General features: G+C 37.0%; 1 protein-coding gene across 1 annotated transcript in view; it reads right to left on the bottom strand.

The window, feature by feature from the left end:
- Window positions 1-16,914, bottom strand: part of LOC109387321 (teneurin-1-like) — a 413,374-nt gene extending 396,460 nt beyond the window's left edge. Inside the window, exons 1-2 of the mRNA XM_019651161.1 lie at window positions 16,901-16,914; window positions 12,407-12,702 (exon numbers count right to left, since the gene is read on the bottom strand). Of these exons, the coding sequence (XP_019506706.1) occupies window positions 12,407-12,623 (217 nt within the window). The 5' untranslated portion in view covers window positions 12,624-12,702; window positions 16,901-16,914. The remainder of the gene's footprint in view (window positions 1-12,406; window positions 12,703-16,900) is intronic.
- Between the last annotated feature and the right edge of the window lie 1,886 nt (window positions 16,915-18,800).

Genomic DNA, 18,800 nt, shown 5'->3' with positions numbered 1-18,800 from the left:
ATATATATAATGGAATATTATTCAGCCATAAAAAATGAATGAAATTTGCCATTTGCTACAACATGGATGGACCTAGAGGGCATTATGCTGAGTGGAGTAAGTCAGGCAGGGAAAGGCAAATGTCATATGAATTTCACTTTTATGTGGAATCTTGAGCACAAGATAAATGAACAAACAAAACAGAAACAGACTAATAGATACAGAAAACATTTTGATAGTTGCCAGATGAGAGGGGATTTGGGGGAATGGGTGAAAAAGTGGAAAAAATTAAGAAGTATCTCACAGTTACAAAGTAGTCAAGGGGATGTAAAGTATAGCATAGGGAATATAGTCAATAATGTAATAACGATGTATGGTGTCAGATGGGTACTAGATTTATTCGGGTGATCACCTCGAAAGTTACATAAATGTTGTACCTAATTAGTATGTTGTTCACCTGAAACTAATACAATATTGTATGCCAACTGTAATTGAAAAATGGAGTATATTTTTTTAAAAAGATATTAGGAGCCATTTGCTCAAACAGTTAAAGAAAGTCTCCAGAGTAATAAAATTAAATACTTCATGTGTTACAAGAATGATTGGCATAAAAATAACACTGCACATGTTCAGTTTATACTGAGAGGACAGCCGAATCCTCAGCTTTTGGTATAAAGGCTTCAAATGAGAGTACAGTAGTACCTCAGTTTGTGAGCATAATTCATTCCAGAAACAAACTACTCATATTGCAAGACATTGCTCGTTTACCAAGTTAAAATGTATTATTAGGTTGATGCAAAAGTCATAGCCATTGGCAAAAACTGCTGTGACTTTTGCATCAACCTAACAGAAATATTTGCTTGTGTTGCGGACACTCACAAAACAAGTCACTTGCAATCCAAGGTTTTACTGTATTTCCAAGGTTCTAAGTCATTCAAGATTTATCTTCTGTCACCTTAGACCCTTTCAGAATTATAATGAGAAAGACAAGTGCTGAAAATAAATAGAATTTATTTGTACATGGAGCTATTGTAGTTCTGCATCACAGATGACCAAAAAAGCAGAATAATAGTTTCTTGACCGGGTAATTTCCTGAAAGGACATATTGGCAATACCTCCTAGTCATGTCTTTGTAGATATTTAAAACTGTTTTTGACTGCTCACCTGAACGTAAAGCTGCATTTTGACATTCTCACTCTGAATGTTGCTCAAATCTTTGTAATAAAACAGAACCAACATGCAACACAGACATAGTCTCAATGAACGCTATGAACTAAAACTCTTCAAGATGCTGCAGTGTATCCCTGTTACCTATTGAACTAAATCCATGCCCCTTCACTTTACATTTTAGGTTTAAAAACTGCTTCACTCTATATTTTACCAATCTCCCTTTTTCGTCAACCTTCGATAGTCTCTGTGTTTCAGCAGTGTTATCTATTGGGCTTATCATTCCAATTATCTGACTTACCCTCGTTTGGCTTTTGTGTTAACCATATAATAAATGGGCTTTAAAGAGTTAAATGGAAAAGAGGAAAGCTTTTTTACCTCTTGTCTTCCCATGTCAGGCCTATATACCCTCTTTGATTTTGCCATGTAGCTGGAGCAATTCAAAGAGAAGAACCAAATTATGTAGTGAAAAGTAGATAGTTCCCTTTTTTCCCAGGGCATAGTCATCTGTGTAACATTTAGCCAGGGCGGCAGTCTTTTCCTTCTAAAATTATGTAGATCCTCAAAGGAAAACACACAATTCCACTGAGTAAAGAGATATATAATGAGAGAACACCAGAATTTTCCCCCATACTATCATGTAGGTTTTAATCTAGATTTAGGAAGAAGCATTAAAGGGTTAAACATAGTATTAAGCAAAGTAGGTTGAGTGAAAGACAGGAGAAATGGAATGAGCGTGCAGAGGCAAGAGATACTAATATTTTCAGATTGAGAGATTAAGGCCATGTAGCCTCAGAAGCAGCAAGGCGAAAGAACTGAAAGTGACCTACCTATTCCTGGATAAAAACTGTTCATCAACAAAAGAGAGAGGGTCAAAGGTAAAACCACAGTTTTGAAATATGCCTGCAATTAGTAGAGTGTTTTGTTTCATAAAGTTAGTTTTAAGAATCTATTTCCTATATTACTGCCATCAAATTTAGCCCTACTCAGTGAATCCTACCATTTGATAATGGATTGGTATCTAAGAAGTGATGAAATTGTGACTAACTATGGCTACCTATACTAGTGGCTAACTAAAGAAAACAAAAAATGAAGTTTTACCAAAATGATGACATTCAGAAGCATGCCTGAGGGTTTAACTTCTATACTGCATCACTGTAAATGCCCTCTACCCATTTTTCTACATATCTGACTCCCCTCCCTTCTCCAAAACTGGGTTTTAAACTTACTTGTACAATATATTTTTGCACACATCAGCATAACTTAAAAACATCATTTGTAAGTAGGGATGTATTGTATAAATGTCTATATAAAGAAATATTGTCTTTCTTGTTAGAAACATAATCCAGACTTAGCACTGAGTGGAAAACTTCCTAGTTGATGATGGTAGTAGTAAATCAAGGTGACATAAGGCCAAGGGAAGGTGAAATTCCAGGGCTGGCTTTACTACTTGGTGGCCTCCCACCACCAACAGCTTTTCCTTTTAGTGCTAAATCTTCAAATATCTAACTTGCATTGACTAAGAGGAGATGAAATTCCCTTAGCAGAACTTCCCTGTGGTCCACAGATGCAGAAGGACTTCATGGGTTTCCTGAACCCCTTGAAATTCATGACAGATATTGTGCATATTTGCATTTTTTTCTGAAAATAAGATTCAGAGCTTTGCTCAGATTCCCAAAGCATTTAGTAATGTTCCCTCCCCTGTCCCCCCTCCACTGAGAAGGATTTTCAGAAGAATGGTATATGATTTGTGTTTTAGAAAGATCACAGAGAACAATATGGAAGAGAGTCTGAGGTTCACTTTTCATTAGAAGAAAATTTAACACACAAAGTATATATCCTATCTCCCCTTAATTCTTTTACAGATGGCACCACCAAAATATAGAATTTCCAACTTCAGTTTGGCACTCAATTCTGTTTGGAAACCACTTTTTTTCCAAATGAGAATGAATATTTAAAGCTTGTAGCACAGTGTGGACATCATCTACTAGAGCTGCACCTAATCATGTAGTGGAAAAGATGTAGGCTTTATTCAGAGTCATGGATTTATGTCTTAGCTCTGCTATTTACTCAAGCTGTGTAACTATAAAATAGGGGTCATGATGACTTTATCTCTACATCATAGGGTTATGATAAGGACTAAATAAAAACTATATGTGTAGCCACTCAGCAGAGTACTTGACACATCATATTTATCATCAATCATATTTATTGTCATTAATATTCCCACATCTCCATCATCAGTTCAGCCTCATCTGAGCTCCAGGTATGTATGTACAATTTCATCTTTGCCTAGTCAAAAACCTCCCTTGTTACACATCGGAAGCTCTTGACTCGATCCACACTTTTAGCAGATAACCTTGTCTCTTCTTTTTTTTTAAAGATTTTATTGAGGAATTGGGGAAGAGGAACAGCCAAGTTGCTGTCTTTCAATCTTAGTTGTGGAGGGCATAGCTAGCTCAGATCCAAGTCCAGTCACCATCTGGCTACCCGTCAGCAGCTTACAGCCACTCAGCTCAAGGCTCCATGTTCAATATTTGTTGTGGGTGGGCAAAGCCCACCATCCCACGTGGGAGTCGAACCAGCAACCTTGTTGTTAGGAGCACGTGGTCTCACCAGCTGAGCCATCCTGCCACCTGTTGGCAGCTCAGTGGCAGCTCAGCTAAGGCTCAGCTCACTGGCCCATGTGGGAATTGAACCAGTGACCCTGTTGCTCAGTGCTCGCACTCTTAACCAACTGAGCCACTCAGCTGGCCAAACCTTGTCTCTTCTTTATTCAAGAAAATTGTGATTATCAAGACATGAACTTCAATTCTTGTCATTGCATTTTGGAACTTACTTCCTATCTCAGAGGAAGCACTGAACTCTTTCAAAGCCTTTCCGTCTATCTGAGATCCTGAAACATTCTCCAACAGAGCCTTATTTCATTCATTACATTCACTTGCATTCACTCTTCAAATCTTTATGATTTGGTGTCTTTCTCTAAGATTATTGAAACTGTTTACACTAAGGCAGCGGATTTCAGTCTTGGATGCACATTGGAATTCCTTGAGAAGATTTTTTAAATGTCTGGATCCTGACCCTGGAATTTCTGATTAAATTGGTCTGAGGAGCAGTCTCAGCACTGGGATTTATAAAACTCCCCAGGTAATTATAATTTCCAGCCAAGTTGGAGAATCTCTGGTCCAAAGTCAGCAATGACCTTCTAAACTGCTTATTTTACTGCCTTATATCAATTTTCATTCTACATGTTGATTCTTAAGTGTTTAACAATATTAATCACATCTTCCTACTAGAAAATCTCCCTTGGCTTATATTATACCCCTTCCATATGATTTTTCTCTGCCATCTCGAGATGACCTTTTTTCTTCTACCCACTATTTTAAATTCTGATGTTTCTCAGGGTATCATATTTGACTCTCTTTATTTCCAACTGTACATCTTCTCACTGGATGATCTCTTCTACTACCACTGCTTCACGAAGAGTCTATTTATAGAAGAGTCCAAACACACACACACACACACACACACACATACACACTCACACAGTGACACCATTTTCCTGAACTCAAGATATGAATTTAGAGCTGTCTATCTCTGCATAGTAGTTCTGGCAGTGGCCTCGAAATCCAGACTGTCTGAAACCCACCCCCAGTCCTGTTACTTACTACCTCTGTAATATTGAGCAAGTTACTTAGCATCTCAGTGTCTCACTTTACTCATCCATAAAATTGGGATAATAATGATCCCAAACTCATAGCATTATTGGGAAGATTAAATAACATAATCCATCTAAAGTGCTTTACTCAGTGCCTGGTGCTTAATACATGTTATATATTTCTCTTACGATCAAAGTTATCATTCTCCAAGAAGAATACATGGTTCTAGCTTCTAGACTCTCATAGTACTTTACATATATCACTATTATAAAATCTTATTGCATCACTGTTTCTGGTTCATATCTGCCTTCCCAACTGTTCTCTGAATTCTTTGAAGGCAAAGAGTGTTTCCTATTCAACTATACATCATCAGATTTTAACACAGAACTTGGCAAAGACAAGCAGGCCACAGATAAGAAATAAATTTCATCTATCTTGCCAACTCTTATTCTTAGACAATGCTTGCATAGAATGCAGTGTTGATGAGGATGTGGGGCTGAGTTGGGCACAACAAGAAAGAGCATCATGATGTCATTAGGGATGTCTGCCATGGGACAGGTAAAGGAAGCAGTGGCACAAGTGCCATAGACATTCCACCCGAGTTTTAGATGCTACATAACTTTTCATGAACAAATGACACTGGCTGAAAGACATGAGCCAGTTGGAGATGTTGCTAAATAACTTAGTTTTTTCTTATAGTCTAAGTTCTTTCTAGGCAGTAATTAGAGATTTTTATGTTAGATACTTATGACAACTAGAAGTATAACATACTTACAGCAGAAAATCCATTACAGGTGATCAAATGCTGTTAAAATTTTCATTTTAAAGGCTGCTACATTACATTACACTGGCCATCTATGATCTTTACTACATAAATACTGACCCTGAGATTAAGAGTTCTTTCAAGATTTCTGTAGGAACTGTTATCCAAATGTTTATATATAAGAAGCAAACAACAGTTTTTACTATTTCTAAGTGCTTGAAATAAGAATCAAGAAATGAGCTTTTCAATTTTGAACTTCTTTCTACTCCTTGAACATACACGTGAGAAAACTGAGCAGTTTATTTTGTGACATGAAGTGACTTATTAGCCTGGGGCAAAGAGGGGGAAGATAATAGTCACGTGCATCCATTTGTTTCAAGATGAACTTCATCCACCTAGCAAAGTACCTTGAACATATTTAACACTAAATGAATGTCTAATGCATAAAAGAGTAAATGAAAAAAATGGATGGATTGATGGATGGATGGATGGATCAAGGATGACAGATAAGCTTTACTTCCAAGTAATTCTGGTAAATACAAAATGGCAATTTTAAATTTCTTCCACAAGATGGCAATAATGAGAGATTTAGGCATAGGTCGTAATACAGAAAGAGGAAAACAACCAACCAAAGTAACAAAACCATATCAGGAGAAAGAGAAGCCACAAAAGAGCAGATTAAGAAGGGAGAAATGAAATGTTTGTGTCAGCTACAGTACCTCAGGACACTATGATCTTGTGGGATTTGTAATAGGCACTCACCATACTTCCTTTTTAGTAATTGGTGACCTCATAATTACTTTTCAGTAAAACAGCTATATTCAAAACTAATCTTATCTATTATAAAAATTATAGGAAAATTTCACAACTAAAGTTATTATCCTAGATTTATATATCCAAATATTTATATTTTCATTTGTCTTAAACTAATTTCTTTTTTTAAGATTTTTATTGGGGAATTGGGGGGATGGGAACAGCGCTGGGGAATTGGGGGAAGGGGAACAGACAAGTTGCTGTCTTTTTGTTCTTCAGTCTAGTTGTGGAGGACGTTGCTTCACTGGCCCAAGTTGGCACCATCATTGCGCTCTTCCCGGACGAGGCAAATCAGTTGCCGGCTTCTGGATGGCCGCTCACGGTGGCTGCTGGCCGCTCACGCTGGCTGCTGGCTATACAAGGTAGCCCATGGCAACCAACTGCCACACGGGCTGCAGCCTACACAGTCGCCAGCGACTCACGGCAACCCAGCTCCAGGTTGAGCTGTTGTTCAGCATCTTAGCTGTGGAGGGCAGTGTCACTGGCCCTCATATGTGGGATCCGAACCGGGGCCCTCTGGTGTCCCAAGCCAGTTCTGAATGATCGCGCCACTCGGCCGGCCTCTCTTATACTAATGTCTTAGTTAATTGATGCCTCTTTTGGAAGTGAGGCTGCTTGGGAACAATTGCTAGCTTGTATGCCTCCAGGAAATCTACTCCTGCTATTAGACTTTTGCCAAAAATTATAAAAAATAATCTTGTCTAAGGCTCATTCACCCTTTTAGTAAAGAATTGTGAATAATTTTAGATTAATGTCCATCTTTAATTTGAAAAATAAGAAAATCAGTTTTAGAATCCAGCACTCTGTGTTTATGTGAGGGAAGGAAAGATGCTGCCCTCTTGGCAAACAAAGGCAAGAATATGAAGATACTTTCCGAAGGAATCAAGTATTTCCTCATGAGTATTTCCCTAGACAAGCCCTGAATTGGATGACACAGTAATGTCCCTAAAAAGTGGAAACTAACAACCAGACTCAGGAATATTTCATTATAAATTACATAGCATATCTCTGCCATTTTCTAAAGATAATCAGAAAGGAAAAGCTTTCTAAACATCCTTGTATACTCCTGGTCATTGGAACATAAAATGGCTGGCAAGGCTGTTGCAGGGAGGAAATAAAGGGAAACTAACATTTATTGAGTTCTTAAATACTTTCACACAATCACAATTAAGCCTTATTGCAATCTCATAATGTAGGTATGAGAGACGCTGTAGCATAGTGAACAATGAGAACTTTGGAGCCATAGACTTGATTTCCAATCCCAACTCTCACCAATTCTTAGCTGCAGAAACTCTGGCAAGCTATTTCTCTTCAAGCCTCAATTACCCCATTTGTAAACGGGATAATAGCTCATACCTTATAAGGTGTTTATGAGAAACAGATGTAATTATGAAGAAAAAATGTAAAGCATGTAGCAGAGTCCTGGGATAGAGTGGGTACTATTCAAGATTTATTTTATGTTTATTTTTATTGTTATGATTATGATGATGATGATGATTTTGGTGAAGTCAATTTTGCAGATGAGAAACAGAATCAGAGAGCTGCAGTAACTTGCATCTGGATACAAAGCTAATAAGCTTGAAAGGCATCTAGCAGTGTCTGGCACAACAGTAGGTGCCCAATGAACATGTTTTCTTTCTTCCTTCTTGACTTAAAACTCAACGATATTCTGATAATTTTATTCCTTAAAAATAATGTGTCAGGTTCAACTAATCTAAGTTGATGCAAGATGCTTATGTTAAAATTAACAACATTTTTCTTTCACTCATAAGTAGCAATTATGTGGAATACAGCAAAAAAGAGGACTCCAAACCTCACAAAAAAGATGATCATTGGGCCTACAATTTTGCCTAATGTAGGATAATTCATTTCTCTCCTAAAGAGGTACATGTTTCCCTCCCAGGTGTCTTTAATAATTAGCAAGTGATTGGCAGATAAGATCCAAACTTTCTAGACTTTCACCAGAAGGACCTTCATATTTAATTTATATAAGTTGGAGCACAGAGGATGATGCTAGCTGAACATTTTAAATAGGTTGAAAACGTGTTTATTTCAGTACGTGGATCATAGATTCAGGTTTTTGTCCTTGGCTTTTTTTCTAGTCTGATTCTACATTTTCTTGCTGGGTAATCTCATCCATCCCTAGGCATCTCCTACTACAAGATACTGAAGAACTCAAATCTACTTATATCAAAAGTCTAGATCTTTCCTGAACTCTAGACACCCATTTCCAACTGCCTGATGGGAAACTCCACCTGGATGTCTCCCAAGCATTTTAAAGATAACATGTCTGGAAAGAAACTCATTCTCTTCCATTCCAAACCCCCACCTCCCCATTTTCCTTCTCTTGGTAAATGGATCTCCATCCTCCCAGTTTCCCAAATTTCAAATTTAGAGTCACCTTTCACTTGTTATCTCTGTCAACCATGACAAGTAATCAATTACCAAGTCCTATAAATTTTACCACACTAATATCTCTTGAATATGGTTCTCCACCTTCACTGACATTGCCAGAGTTTAGACATTCATCCCCATTCTTAGCCTGGGCTAATTCAGTAGCTTCACAGATTGTCTCTTTTTATCCAATCACCCCCAATTGCAATCAATCTTCTACACTGCTGCTTACACATCTACAATTTTCTTCTATGTTTCTCATTCTAAAAATTGTTATTCATCATGAAATTCTTCATCACTTAAAAGGCTTTTTTTAATGCTTAAAAGATAAAAGGAACTCTTACATTGGGCATGCAAGGCTTTTCATGATCTGGTTCCAATGTACCATACTCTAACCATATTGAAAATTTTCCCATTCCAGGCCATTTCACATCTTTATACATTTGCACCTGCTAATCTACCCTTTTGAAATGCCCTTTTCCCAGTGAATTCTTATTCACTTTTTAAGATCTAGACCAAATATCACCTTTCAATAGGCCCTGATTCCCCTGTATTCTTCCATAGCCCTTTTATTTATCTATAAAAGTACTTACTACATTTAACTGCAATGATTTATTTAATGTCTATTTTCTCCACCACATGATGAGTTTCCTACAAGCAGAAACTATCATAGTCATCTCCATCCCCAGCATCTGACTCAAGGCCTGACACATAGCAAGGGCTAAATAAATGTTTATGAGTAATTATAGGTTATTGAAAGGAAGTAATGATAGCATCATAGAAGACAAACTTGTCTCATCCCAAAATTCATTTTGATCACAATGCACAGAAACAAAATCTGAGACTGATTAGCTCTTTGTACTGACTCGGTACAAAATTGTTTATAATTTTAGAACTGTCACTAGAAATGTATTTTTATTTAAACTCAAAATAAACCAGGTCAAACACTCTATACTTCAATCCTATAACCCACAACTCACAACTGTAGTTCATATTCTGTAAAGACAAACTTATAGAGAAATATTTTAATTGAAAGTACACATTTCTTAAAGCATAATAGAGCCAAAAAAATTCCCATAACAAAACGTTTCCCAATTGGCAGTTAGGCAGAAGAATAAAATGATTTTGTAACAAACTTACACTGTCTTTAGCTGAATCAATAGGGAAGATTAATTACTTGAAAAAAAGATATAAGACTTTTACCAATTATGTTCAGAGCTAAAAATGAGTAATACAGTTAATATCATAAACATTTACTGTGAATTTAAATGTTAGCATGAATACTTTAACTCAATTTAAAGTTTTTCTAATGTAAAATGCCAATTTTCATTTGAATACAGTAGTTTTCATTTGTAATAACTACATTTTACATTGCCTAGAATAGTGCCTGATAAATTGAATTTCTAACAAGTTCATGGGTGATAGCTGCTGCTGCTGGCCCAGGGTATACATGTCAAGAACCACTGACCTAGATAATCAAATTCTTTTTTTTTCTTCTCAGCATTGACTTATTCTTTAAAAAAAAATTACCTCACCAATGTAATTATTTAAAAAGCAGTTTTCAAAGCATGATAAGTACTTATGTTTCAGTTGATGGCAACTTAGTCCTTAAATAAAAATTATACATCATATATTATATGCAGAGTATTATAGAAAGATAGAGATATAAATAAATCATGATCCTCATCTTCATTGAGAGTACAATCTGGGAGAGTACATACAAAAGTAATAAAAAGTAGAAATGGGAACAAAGAAAGTAATCTTAAGTTCAAGGAGGAAAAGATCATCTTTACAGTGGATTAGGGATGGTGACAGGGGTGGTAGTACAACAAGGCTCTATCGCAAAGATGCTGGTAAGCTAGCCCTTAAAGATGATTGAATACAGATAAATGGAGGGAATAGGGAAGGACATTCCAAAGAAAGAGGTAACAAGACATCAAAGGGGTTAAAGAGGGGTGAAGTGGGGTCCCAGGAGATCAGTTAGGAAACAAAAAACTTTCTAGGTAACATACAATTAGAGTAGCAATAATGATAATGGAGGAGAGAAGATGAAATTTAGTCATGTAGAGGTTAAATCTGCTGAAAGAGGTATCTGATTAGATATTAAAAGTGTATGTGGATGGCTGGGGAGAATGGGAGCATCATTAAGAGATGCTGTGTTGGGCCGGCCAAGTGGCGCGATGGTTAAGAACTGGCTTGGGACTCCAGAGGGCCCCGGTTCAGATCCCACATATGAGAGCCAGTGACACTGCCCTCTACAGCTAAGATGCTGAACAACAGCTCAACCTAGAGCTGGGCTGCTGTGAGTCGCCGGTGACGGCGTAGGAGCAGCCGCCGTGAGCGGCCGTCCAGAAGCCGGCGACTGATCTGCCTTGCCTGGGAAGAGCACAATGATGGTGCCAACTTGGACCAGTGAAGCAACGTCCTCCACACCTAGACTGAAGAACAAAAAGACAGCAACTTGTCTGTTCCCCTTCCCCCAATTCCCAATAAAAGTCTTTAAAAAAAAAAAGAGATGCTGTAATCTAAGAGAAGTGGGATTGGGAGTGCTAAAATGATTGTTTCCATTTTCCATATATTGATTTAGAGTTGCTAGTAGCTCAATCATTTGGAATGTCCAGCAGGTAACTGAACATTTAGGTCTAGAGTTCAGGAAAAAGGGTAGGGCTAGAGATAAATATTCAGAAATCACCCGAATAAATGTGGTCATTGAAGCTGAGTAAAGTGATTTCATTTTAAACTTGAGCCTGCATCAGAAATCCCCAAACAAGTTGGCTGGGCCCCACCCCCAGAGTTTCTGACTCAATAGGTTTGGGGTAGGGCCTAAAAATGTGCATTTCTAACAAGTTCTTTTGTGATGCTCTACTGCTGGTCCAGGGTCCATACTTTGAAAGCTACTGATCTAGATAATCAAATCTATTTTTGTATCTCAGATTTGACTTATTCTTTTTTAAAAAAAGGTAACATGTGCCAATGTCAGTATATTTTTTCTATGTAGTTAAGATACTGTCTAATACTGATTATCTATCAATTGAAAAAAATAAGGAAATTATATTTATATCTACCTGTTTTCTATTTATTAGAAACTTTCTTGTCAATCCAAAATTAACAATCCAACGTTGTCCAAAGGATATGCTCCACAGTATGGCTGTGGTAGTAAGGATTCAAAGTTCTTACTTCCCCTTCAGACTGTGCCGCACAAAGTTTCAGCATTCTGTGGACAGACTTTGTGGACCCCTGTTTGGTTGTCTCCACTAAACTTTCCAAAGCTCTTTTAGAAGCCAAATATTTTTTGGAGACTCTCCTTCCATATAAGCAATGGCTTGAAAAGCACTTAGCTGTTTACTTTTCATCTTACTATAAATTATTTATCCTTCAGTCTCCAAATGGCTATTTGCAGGATTAGACAAATTTTGAATGCCCTCATAAGAGGATTGTTGCATCTAAATTCTCGCATAACCCATAAAAAGCACATGTAACCTAGAGCCTCAGCTGTGTTGGCATATGAAACAGATTTGCTAAACTTATCTAAGCAGTGTGGATTATCAACCAGTTAACATTAGCAAATTTGTTTTTGAAACATAAGTTAAAGCACATAAGCATTCCCTAATAAGAAATAATGAAAACATACCTTGAGTAGATTTATCTACTTCTTTCCTTTTCCTACTCTGGCTATTATAATTTATCCTCAGCTCTTGGTTATACTCATGCAGAGCTTCTCTGGAGTTGTATGACTGTCTTGGTTTTCTTCCATCTTCACTCTCATCGGAAGAACTGGTATAAGCTAGATCCATTTCATGCTTGACTTTTGACAGAGGCTGGTAGGGTTTGCAGTCCGTTTGTTCCATCTCTGATTGAGCAAGTTCAGTTTTATGAAAAACAAAAAACAAAAAACCAGGAAGAGGAGTTCCTTTAATGTAAGCAGCCCTGAAAGAGAGGGAAAAACACAAGCCTTCTTAGATTTGTTCTTATGTGAGGAAATTCATCTGGCAGATTCTCAATTGGTCTTGGTAATAGTATTAAAAGAGTGGAATACGAGACAAACTATTGGGTTGTCAGAAAACTCATGATACATTCTTGCAATGAAAAACAGAAAAAATACGTCACAACTTTTCTGACAACCCAATACATGACATGAAGCTAGCTGGAAGCAATAATAACACTCTGAATTACATGCATATGTTATCAAGCATTTAGAATTAAGCTGGTGGTTGCAGCATCAGAAAATACTCAAGGTAAAAGAGAGACAGCCTTCAAAGATATTTGTATTGGAACGCAAATAAAGAACAGCGTTGTTCTATGGTGCATACACATTTTTAAAGTTAGAAGATAGATTAAAAAACATTATAAGATTTGAAAGTGACCAGGAATACAAATATTAACCCAACACATCCCACATTTGAAATAAAACTGGTAAGAGAACTACATTCAGAAAACAACACCTTCTTGCCTTTGGTTTAATACTGCACTTAAGACAAGGGCTCTGAAGAAGGGAAGGATTCTGAATGAGAGAGGCTCATGAAATAGTGTCCTTGAGGGACACTGAGCTCTTTGAGTTCATATTGTGATGTTTGAGCCTGAGGCTTGCAGCACATTTTTAATGAGTTAGGTGGTGGTAAATTATTGTTCTTCATAGTATTGAGAGGATGTAAACAACACTTCTGGTGAGTACACTGGTTTAGGAACAGCAGAATCCAAATAGGGTTTAGAAATAAAAATTTTATACTTCATGATAAATCACTGAAAGAACCCCATTCCCCACAGAATGCTGGCCGAGGAGCCACTGAGGCTCTTAGGGCCAGTGGAGACATTATCTGCCTTACTTAGCACTTACAGGTTCAGAAGATCAAATGCCACCTGAGATGTCAAAGTTATCTGAAAAGTTTTAAGCTCTGGGGAAAATGTGCTTAGTTTCATTCTTTACATTATATTATTATCACTTTCATCCACTGCTGCAACTTGGTCCATTCATACAAAGTTAAAAAACCTAGTTTGAAACCAAATAACTTTATGATTTTATTTTCCAGTGAAATGAACTCCTATCCTATTCTTCTGCTTTTTACCAGATGTCTTATCAAAAAATCTGTAGACATCTAGGTGGTGGCTCCTCTATCATGTACAGTGTCTCACATTTTGGAATTCCTATTGCATGGATAGCAAACACATACATCCAAATAAAGTGTATGGACTTACTGATATGCATTCAATGATACATAATGCTTTGTAATGTGAACAAAGTTTCACAAGTCTTATTTCCCTAACCAAATGTTAAGGTCCTTGAAGGCAGGATTTGAGTCTTGTACTTCTTTATATCTCCCATGTGACTTAGCACTACTCTAGACACACACATACTGTAGTAGAAACTATTGAACTCCCAAATGTACAGATTCTATGAATGGTCTACAGAGACACCTAGTTTGGGTTGAAATAATATCAGAGACGAGCATAGTTGGAGAAAAATAAGATAAAGTATTATAAATTAATATATACTAATAATTCAGCAATAATCTAATCTCATCTCATGCCATCTCATGACTCTACATACTGTCTATAAACTCATAACTCTCTTATTTATAGCTGTAGCATAGGTCTCTCCCCTGTGCCACAAACTTGAATTGAATTTCCAGCTGCCTACCCAATATTTCTACTTGGATATCTAAAAGGCATCTCAAACTTAACTTGTTCAAAACTGAGCTCCTGACTCCCACTCCTCCTCAAACTTGCTCCTATTTTAGTCTTTTCCATCTTGGTAAATGGCAAGTCCATTCTTCTGTTTGCTTAGATCTCAGAACTTGAAGTCATCATGGATTCCTGTCTTTCACATATCACATAGAATCTGTCAGTAAATCCTGTTGGTTCTACCTTTGAAATATATCCACAATCCAATGCTCACCACTTCTTCACTACCACACTGGTTGAAACCATCATCTCCCATCTGTATTAATGCAATAGCTTCCTAATTGATCTGCTGCTTATGCCATTGCCCCTGTATAGCACATTCCCCACACTACAGCCAAAATGAAGATTTTAAAATCTAAGTCATGTCTTGTCTCATCTTTGCTCAGAAGCAGAAATAGTGTCCTATTTCCTTCAAAATAATAGCCAAAATTCTTAAAATGACTTACAAAGCCCCTACAAGGTCCACTTCTGCCTACCCTAACCTCTCCAAAAGCATCCCCTGATATTTCCCCCTATCTTAAGCTCTCTAAATACAGTAGCTTTCTTGCTGTTTCTGAAAATACCAGGCATGTTTCCACCTCAGGGCCTTTGCAACCTCCCATTGTAAACCACCAAAAAATATCACTTATCATCCCCCTTCCTGTCTTTCATAGCACTTATCTCCAGGTGACACACTATATATTGTGCTTATTTATTTATTGTCTGCCATCTGTGTCTCCCCCCTAAAATGTAAGCTCCATGATGGTAGGTGTTCTTATCTGTTATATTCATCACTATAACATATAGTAGACATTTGATCAATACTTGTTGAATGAATTGAATAAACAATTGCCAACCACTCCCAAGCGGGGCTAGAGAGAATGTGGAAATGAATAGGCCATATTCTCTGTCCAAAGAACTCATAGCTTAATGCAAGTGATAAATAACTCTATTGCAAAGCAGAATGTGATGACTCTTATAAAGGAAGACAAAGCAATGTTGGAGCACCAAAGATGAAGATATTGGGAAAAGACTGAGTTTGGTTAGCTAATTTGTTCATCACCATCGCCATCACTACAACTACCAAAATTCCACAGAACATCTATCTTATAAGGCCAGTTTTAATTGCTTTTTTATTAGGTTCCCATTGCATATTATTCAGAGGGTGCACAGTTACCTGGATTATAGGCTTTAACTTTACTACAAACAGGGAAGAGTGAGAAATGTACTTCCAGAGATGCGTTTTTGCAGCTGAGGATTGTACCTTTGCCCTTTAATCAATAAAATACATCTAACTTAATTTCAACTGACACATACATAGAGTTCTTTCTTCATTAAAGAATGAAAGTTTACCAAGTAGGAATGGGGAAATATTTTCCACATAAGGACACTGATAATGCAAAAATATCAACTAAGGCCATTATACTTAAAAAATAACTTCGTGTTTTCTGTTATAATATAGAGATAAATATTGGGTTGTTGGAAAAGTCATGATGCATGTTTGCAACAGATGGCACTAGTTCATTTTTGGAAGTACTAGAGTCATTTGCATCTATGTTATTGCTATGTCATTTGACAGCTGACAGTTCTAGCTTCATTCTAAAAACATTGAGTGATTTCATTGAGTTTTTGAGATTTTACAAAAAGTTGAAGATGGAAGACCAAACTGTGCATTTTTGCCATATTTTACTGTTTTCCTTCCATAAAAGGAAGAATGCGCATCAAGCTTGTGAAAAGTTGCATACATTTATTTTACGGTGAAAATGCTCTACAAAAATGTCAATGCCAACGATGGTTCACAAAATTCAGTGCTGGTGATTTTTATCTCAATGACGCTCCTCGGTCAGGGAGGCCCACCAAGGTTGATGACAACAAAATAAAGGCATTGATTGAGTCAACCCCACGTTACACTACATGAGAGATTGCAGAAACATTGAACATCCATCATTCAAGCATTCATGACCACCTGAAGAAGCTGGGAGATGTAAGCAAGCTCCATATTTGGGATCTGCATGAACTCAAAGAAGTTCATTTGATGGTATGTATAAACATCTGCAGTATGCTCATTAAACGTGAGAAAAACAATCCTTTTTGAAGCGACTGATAACTGGTGATGAGAAGTGGATTGTTGACAACAATGTGGTGTGCAAATGGTCATGGTCCCGACGTGATGATTTGCCTCAAACGACATCGAAAGCAGACATTCATCAGAGGAAGGTTATGCTCTCAGTGTGGTGGGATTTTAAAGGTGTCGTGTTTTTTGAGCTCCTACCAAGGAACCAAACAATCAATTCAAATGTGTACTGTCAGCAATTGGATAGTTTGAATGAATCCATCGTCCAGAAATGTCCAAAGCTTGTTAACTGTAAAAGAGTTGTGTTCCATCGTGACAACACGAGACCACACACAAGTTTGATCACCCATCAAAAATTAGTGGAGCTTGGATGGGACGTGTTGTCACACTCACCATACTCGCCTGACCTTGTGCCATCAGACTTCCACTTGTTTCGCTCTCTTCAAAACTCCTTGCATGGTATAGCGTTCAATTCAGATGAGGCTGTAAATCAGCACCTTGTTCAGTTTTTCGCAAATAAAGAGAGGTCCTTCTATGAATGAGGAATTATGAAGCGCACTGAAAGATGGCAAAAGGTTATTGAACAAAATGGGCAATGTATCATTGATTGATCTTTTTTCTTTATACAAATAAATGACCTTTGAAAAACATAGATAAAATACATCATGACTTTTCCAACAACCCAATAAATATTTTATTTTCTGAAGGACACTTACCACCTCTCACTTGCTTTTTCAATCAAGTTTTTGGTTCACTTTGATTGAGATTAGCATAGCACAGGTATGGCCAAAATGAGACTAGCTCTTAAGCCTCAATAGGCTATGAATTTATATTTATCTTAACTCCAATCAAAGCTAACAAGTTAAATTTAAAAATAAAAAAACATCTCACTTCTAATGCTTAATGTTAATGTTGAGTTTTGGCATATATGATTATCATGTTAAAAATCACCCTTATTTTTTGTGTATGGAAATTTAGAAATTATCTTTTCCTTCAGTGTGTTTTTTTGAAACATGAAAATGAGAGACAACAGAGAGAGAGAGAGAGAGAGAGAGAGAGAGAGAGAGAGGGAGGGAGAGAGAGGAAGAAGAAGAAGAAGAAGAAGAAGAAGAAGAAGAAGAAGAAGAAGAAGAAGAAGAAGAAGAAATATTCCTATAGCCAATCAAACCATTCTTGAAGTTCTAATCACAGCTATTTATCAGCCAGAAAAGTCACACCTATTCAAGGTTATTGAGTGTCCTTGAAAGCAATCTTCCTTTATACTGCAAAATTGGTATAAACCAAGAGAAAATTATCCTTCCTTGCTTCCTGATCCTCAACCACACATTCTTGTGTTAAAATTTGTGTCAGTGGACTCAGATGGCAGAGGACACATTCCAGGTCTCTGTAAGCATTTGATATGGAGGAACACACAGCTCTGTGTGCCTAGAGCTGTGAAAGTATGTAACTGATATTTAACAAATTCTTCAGAGGCAGAGCTTGAATTCACTCACATACACTTCAGTTTTCAAAAATAAAAAAATGTGTGAAAACATTAAGAAAAAGATGAATATTTTAAATTTAACAAATATTTAAAGCACAATTCTGAAAACATGCTATTTCAAATACTCTCAGGTGAAGGATAGACTCATACTTGCTTAACTGACTTTTGCATTTAGTGCCCAATATGGCATCCTGGAGGTCCGTTGACAAGCAAATGTTATTTTGATATAATGATGATACTGTCAAACCATAGAAAAATCAAATGTACATATAATGTTATTTACATCAAAACATTTTTTTATTTCTCTATATTTTGATAATGATAATTTTTTAAACAAATCAATGTGCAGTAAAACATAGAGCTGTGGAACAGGGTGATAAACAAGTCAATTATTTTTGCTTCTGCAGAAGACCCATTCAGATAGATCACATAATATAAATTAAAATGTCACCACCTGAGGTTCACCCTTGTGTTTTTCACTTGTTACTTGCTAACAAGATAAACTCCAATGTGACTTCAGAGGAGACCCACGGAGGTTTATGTTTGTTTCTTCAGTCACCCTAAGGCTATGGAGAGACAATTTGATATGTGGAAATCATTGGCCTTGGAATGTCAAAATTATCACAGTAGCAGCAGCAGCAGGAACAGCAGCAGCAGCAGCAATTAGCTACTATGGCAGTGATCAGGTACCAGATCTACTAGGCAATGTTTTAAGTGTTTTGGGGTTTTTAAAAGACTTTTATTGGGGAATTGGGGGAAGGGGAACAGACAAGTTGCTATCGTTTTGTTCTTCAGTCTAGTTGTGGAGGA

The sequence above is a fragment of the Hipposideros armiger genome, unplaced genomic scaffold (assembly GCF_001890085.2).
Source record: "Hipposideros armiger isolate ML-2016 unplaced genomic scaffold, ASM189008v1 scaffold_153, whole genome shotgun sequence".
In the NCBI taxonomy this organism is placed as follows: domain Eukaryota; kingdom Metazoa; phylum Chordata; class Mammalia; order Chiroptera; family Hipposideridae; genus Hipposideros; species Hipposideros armiger.
The sequence above is the reverse complement of the archived record's forward strand: the minus strand, read 5'-3'. Positions and strand labels throughout refer to the sequence as shown.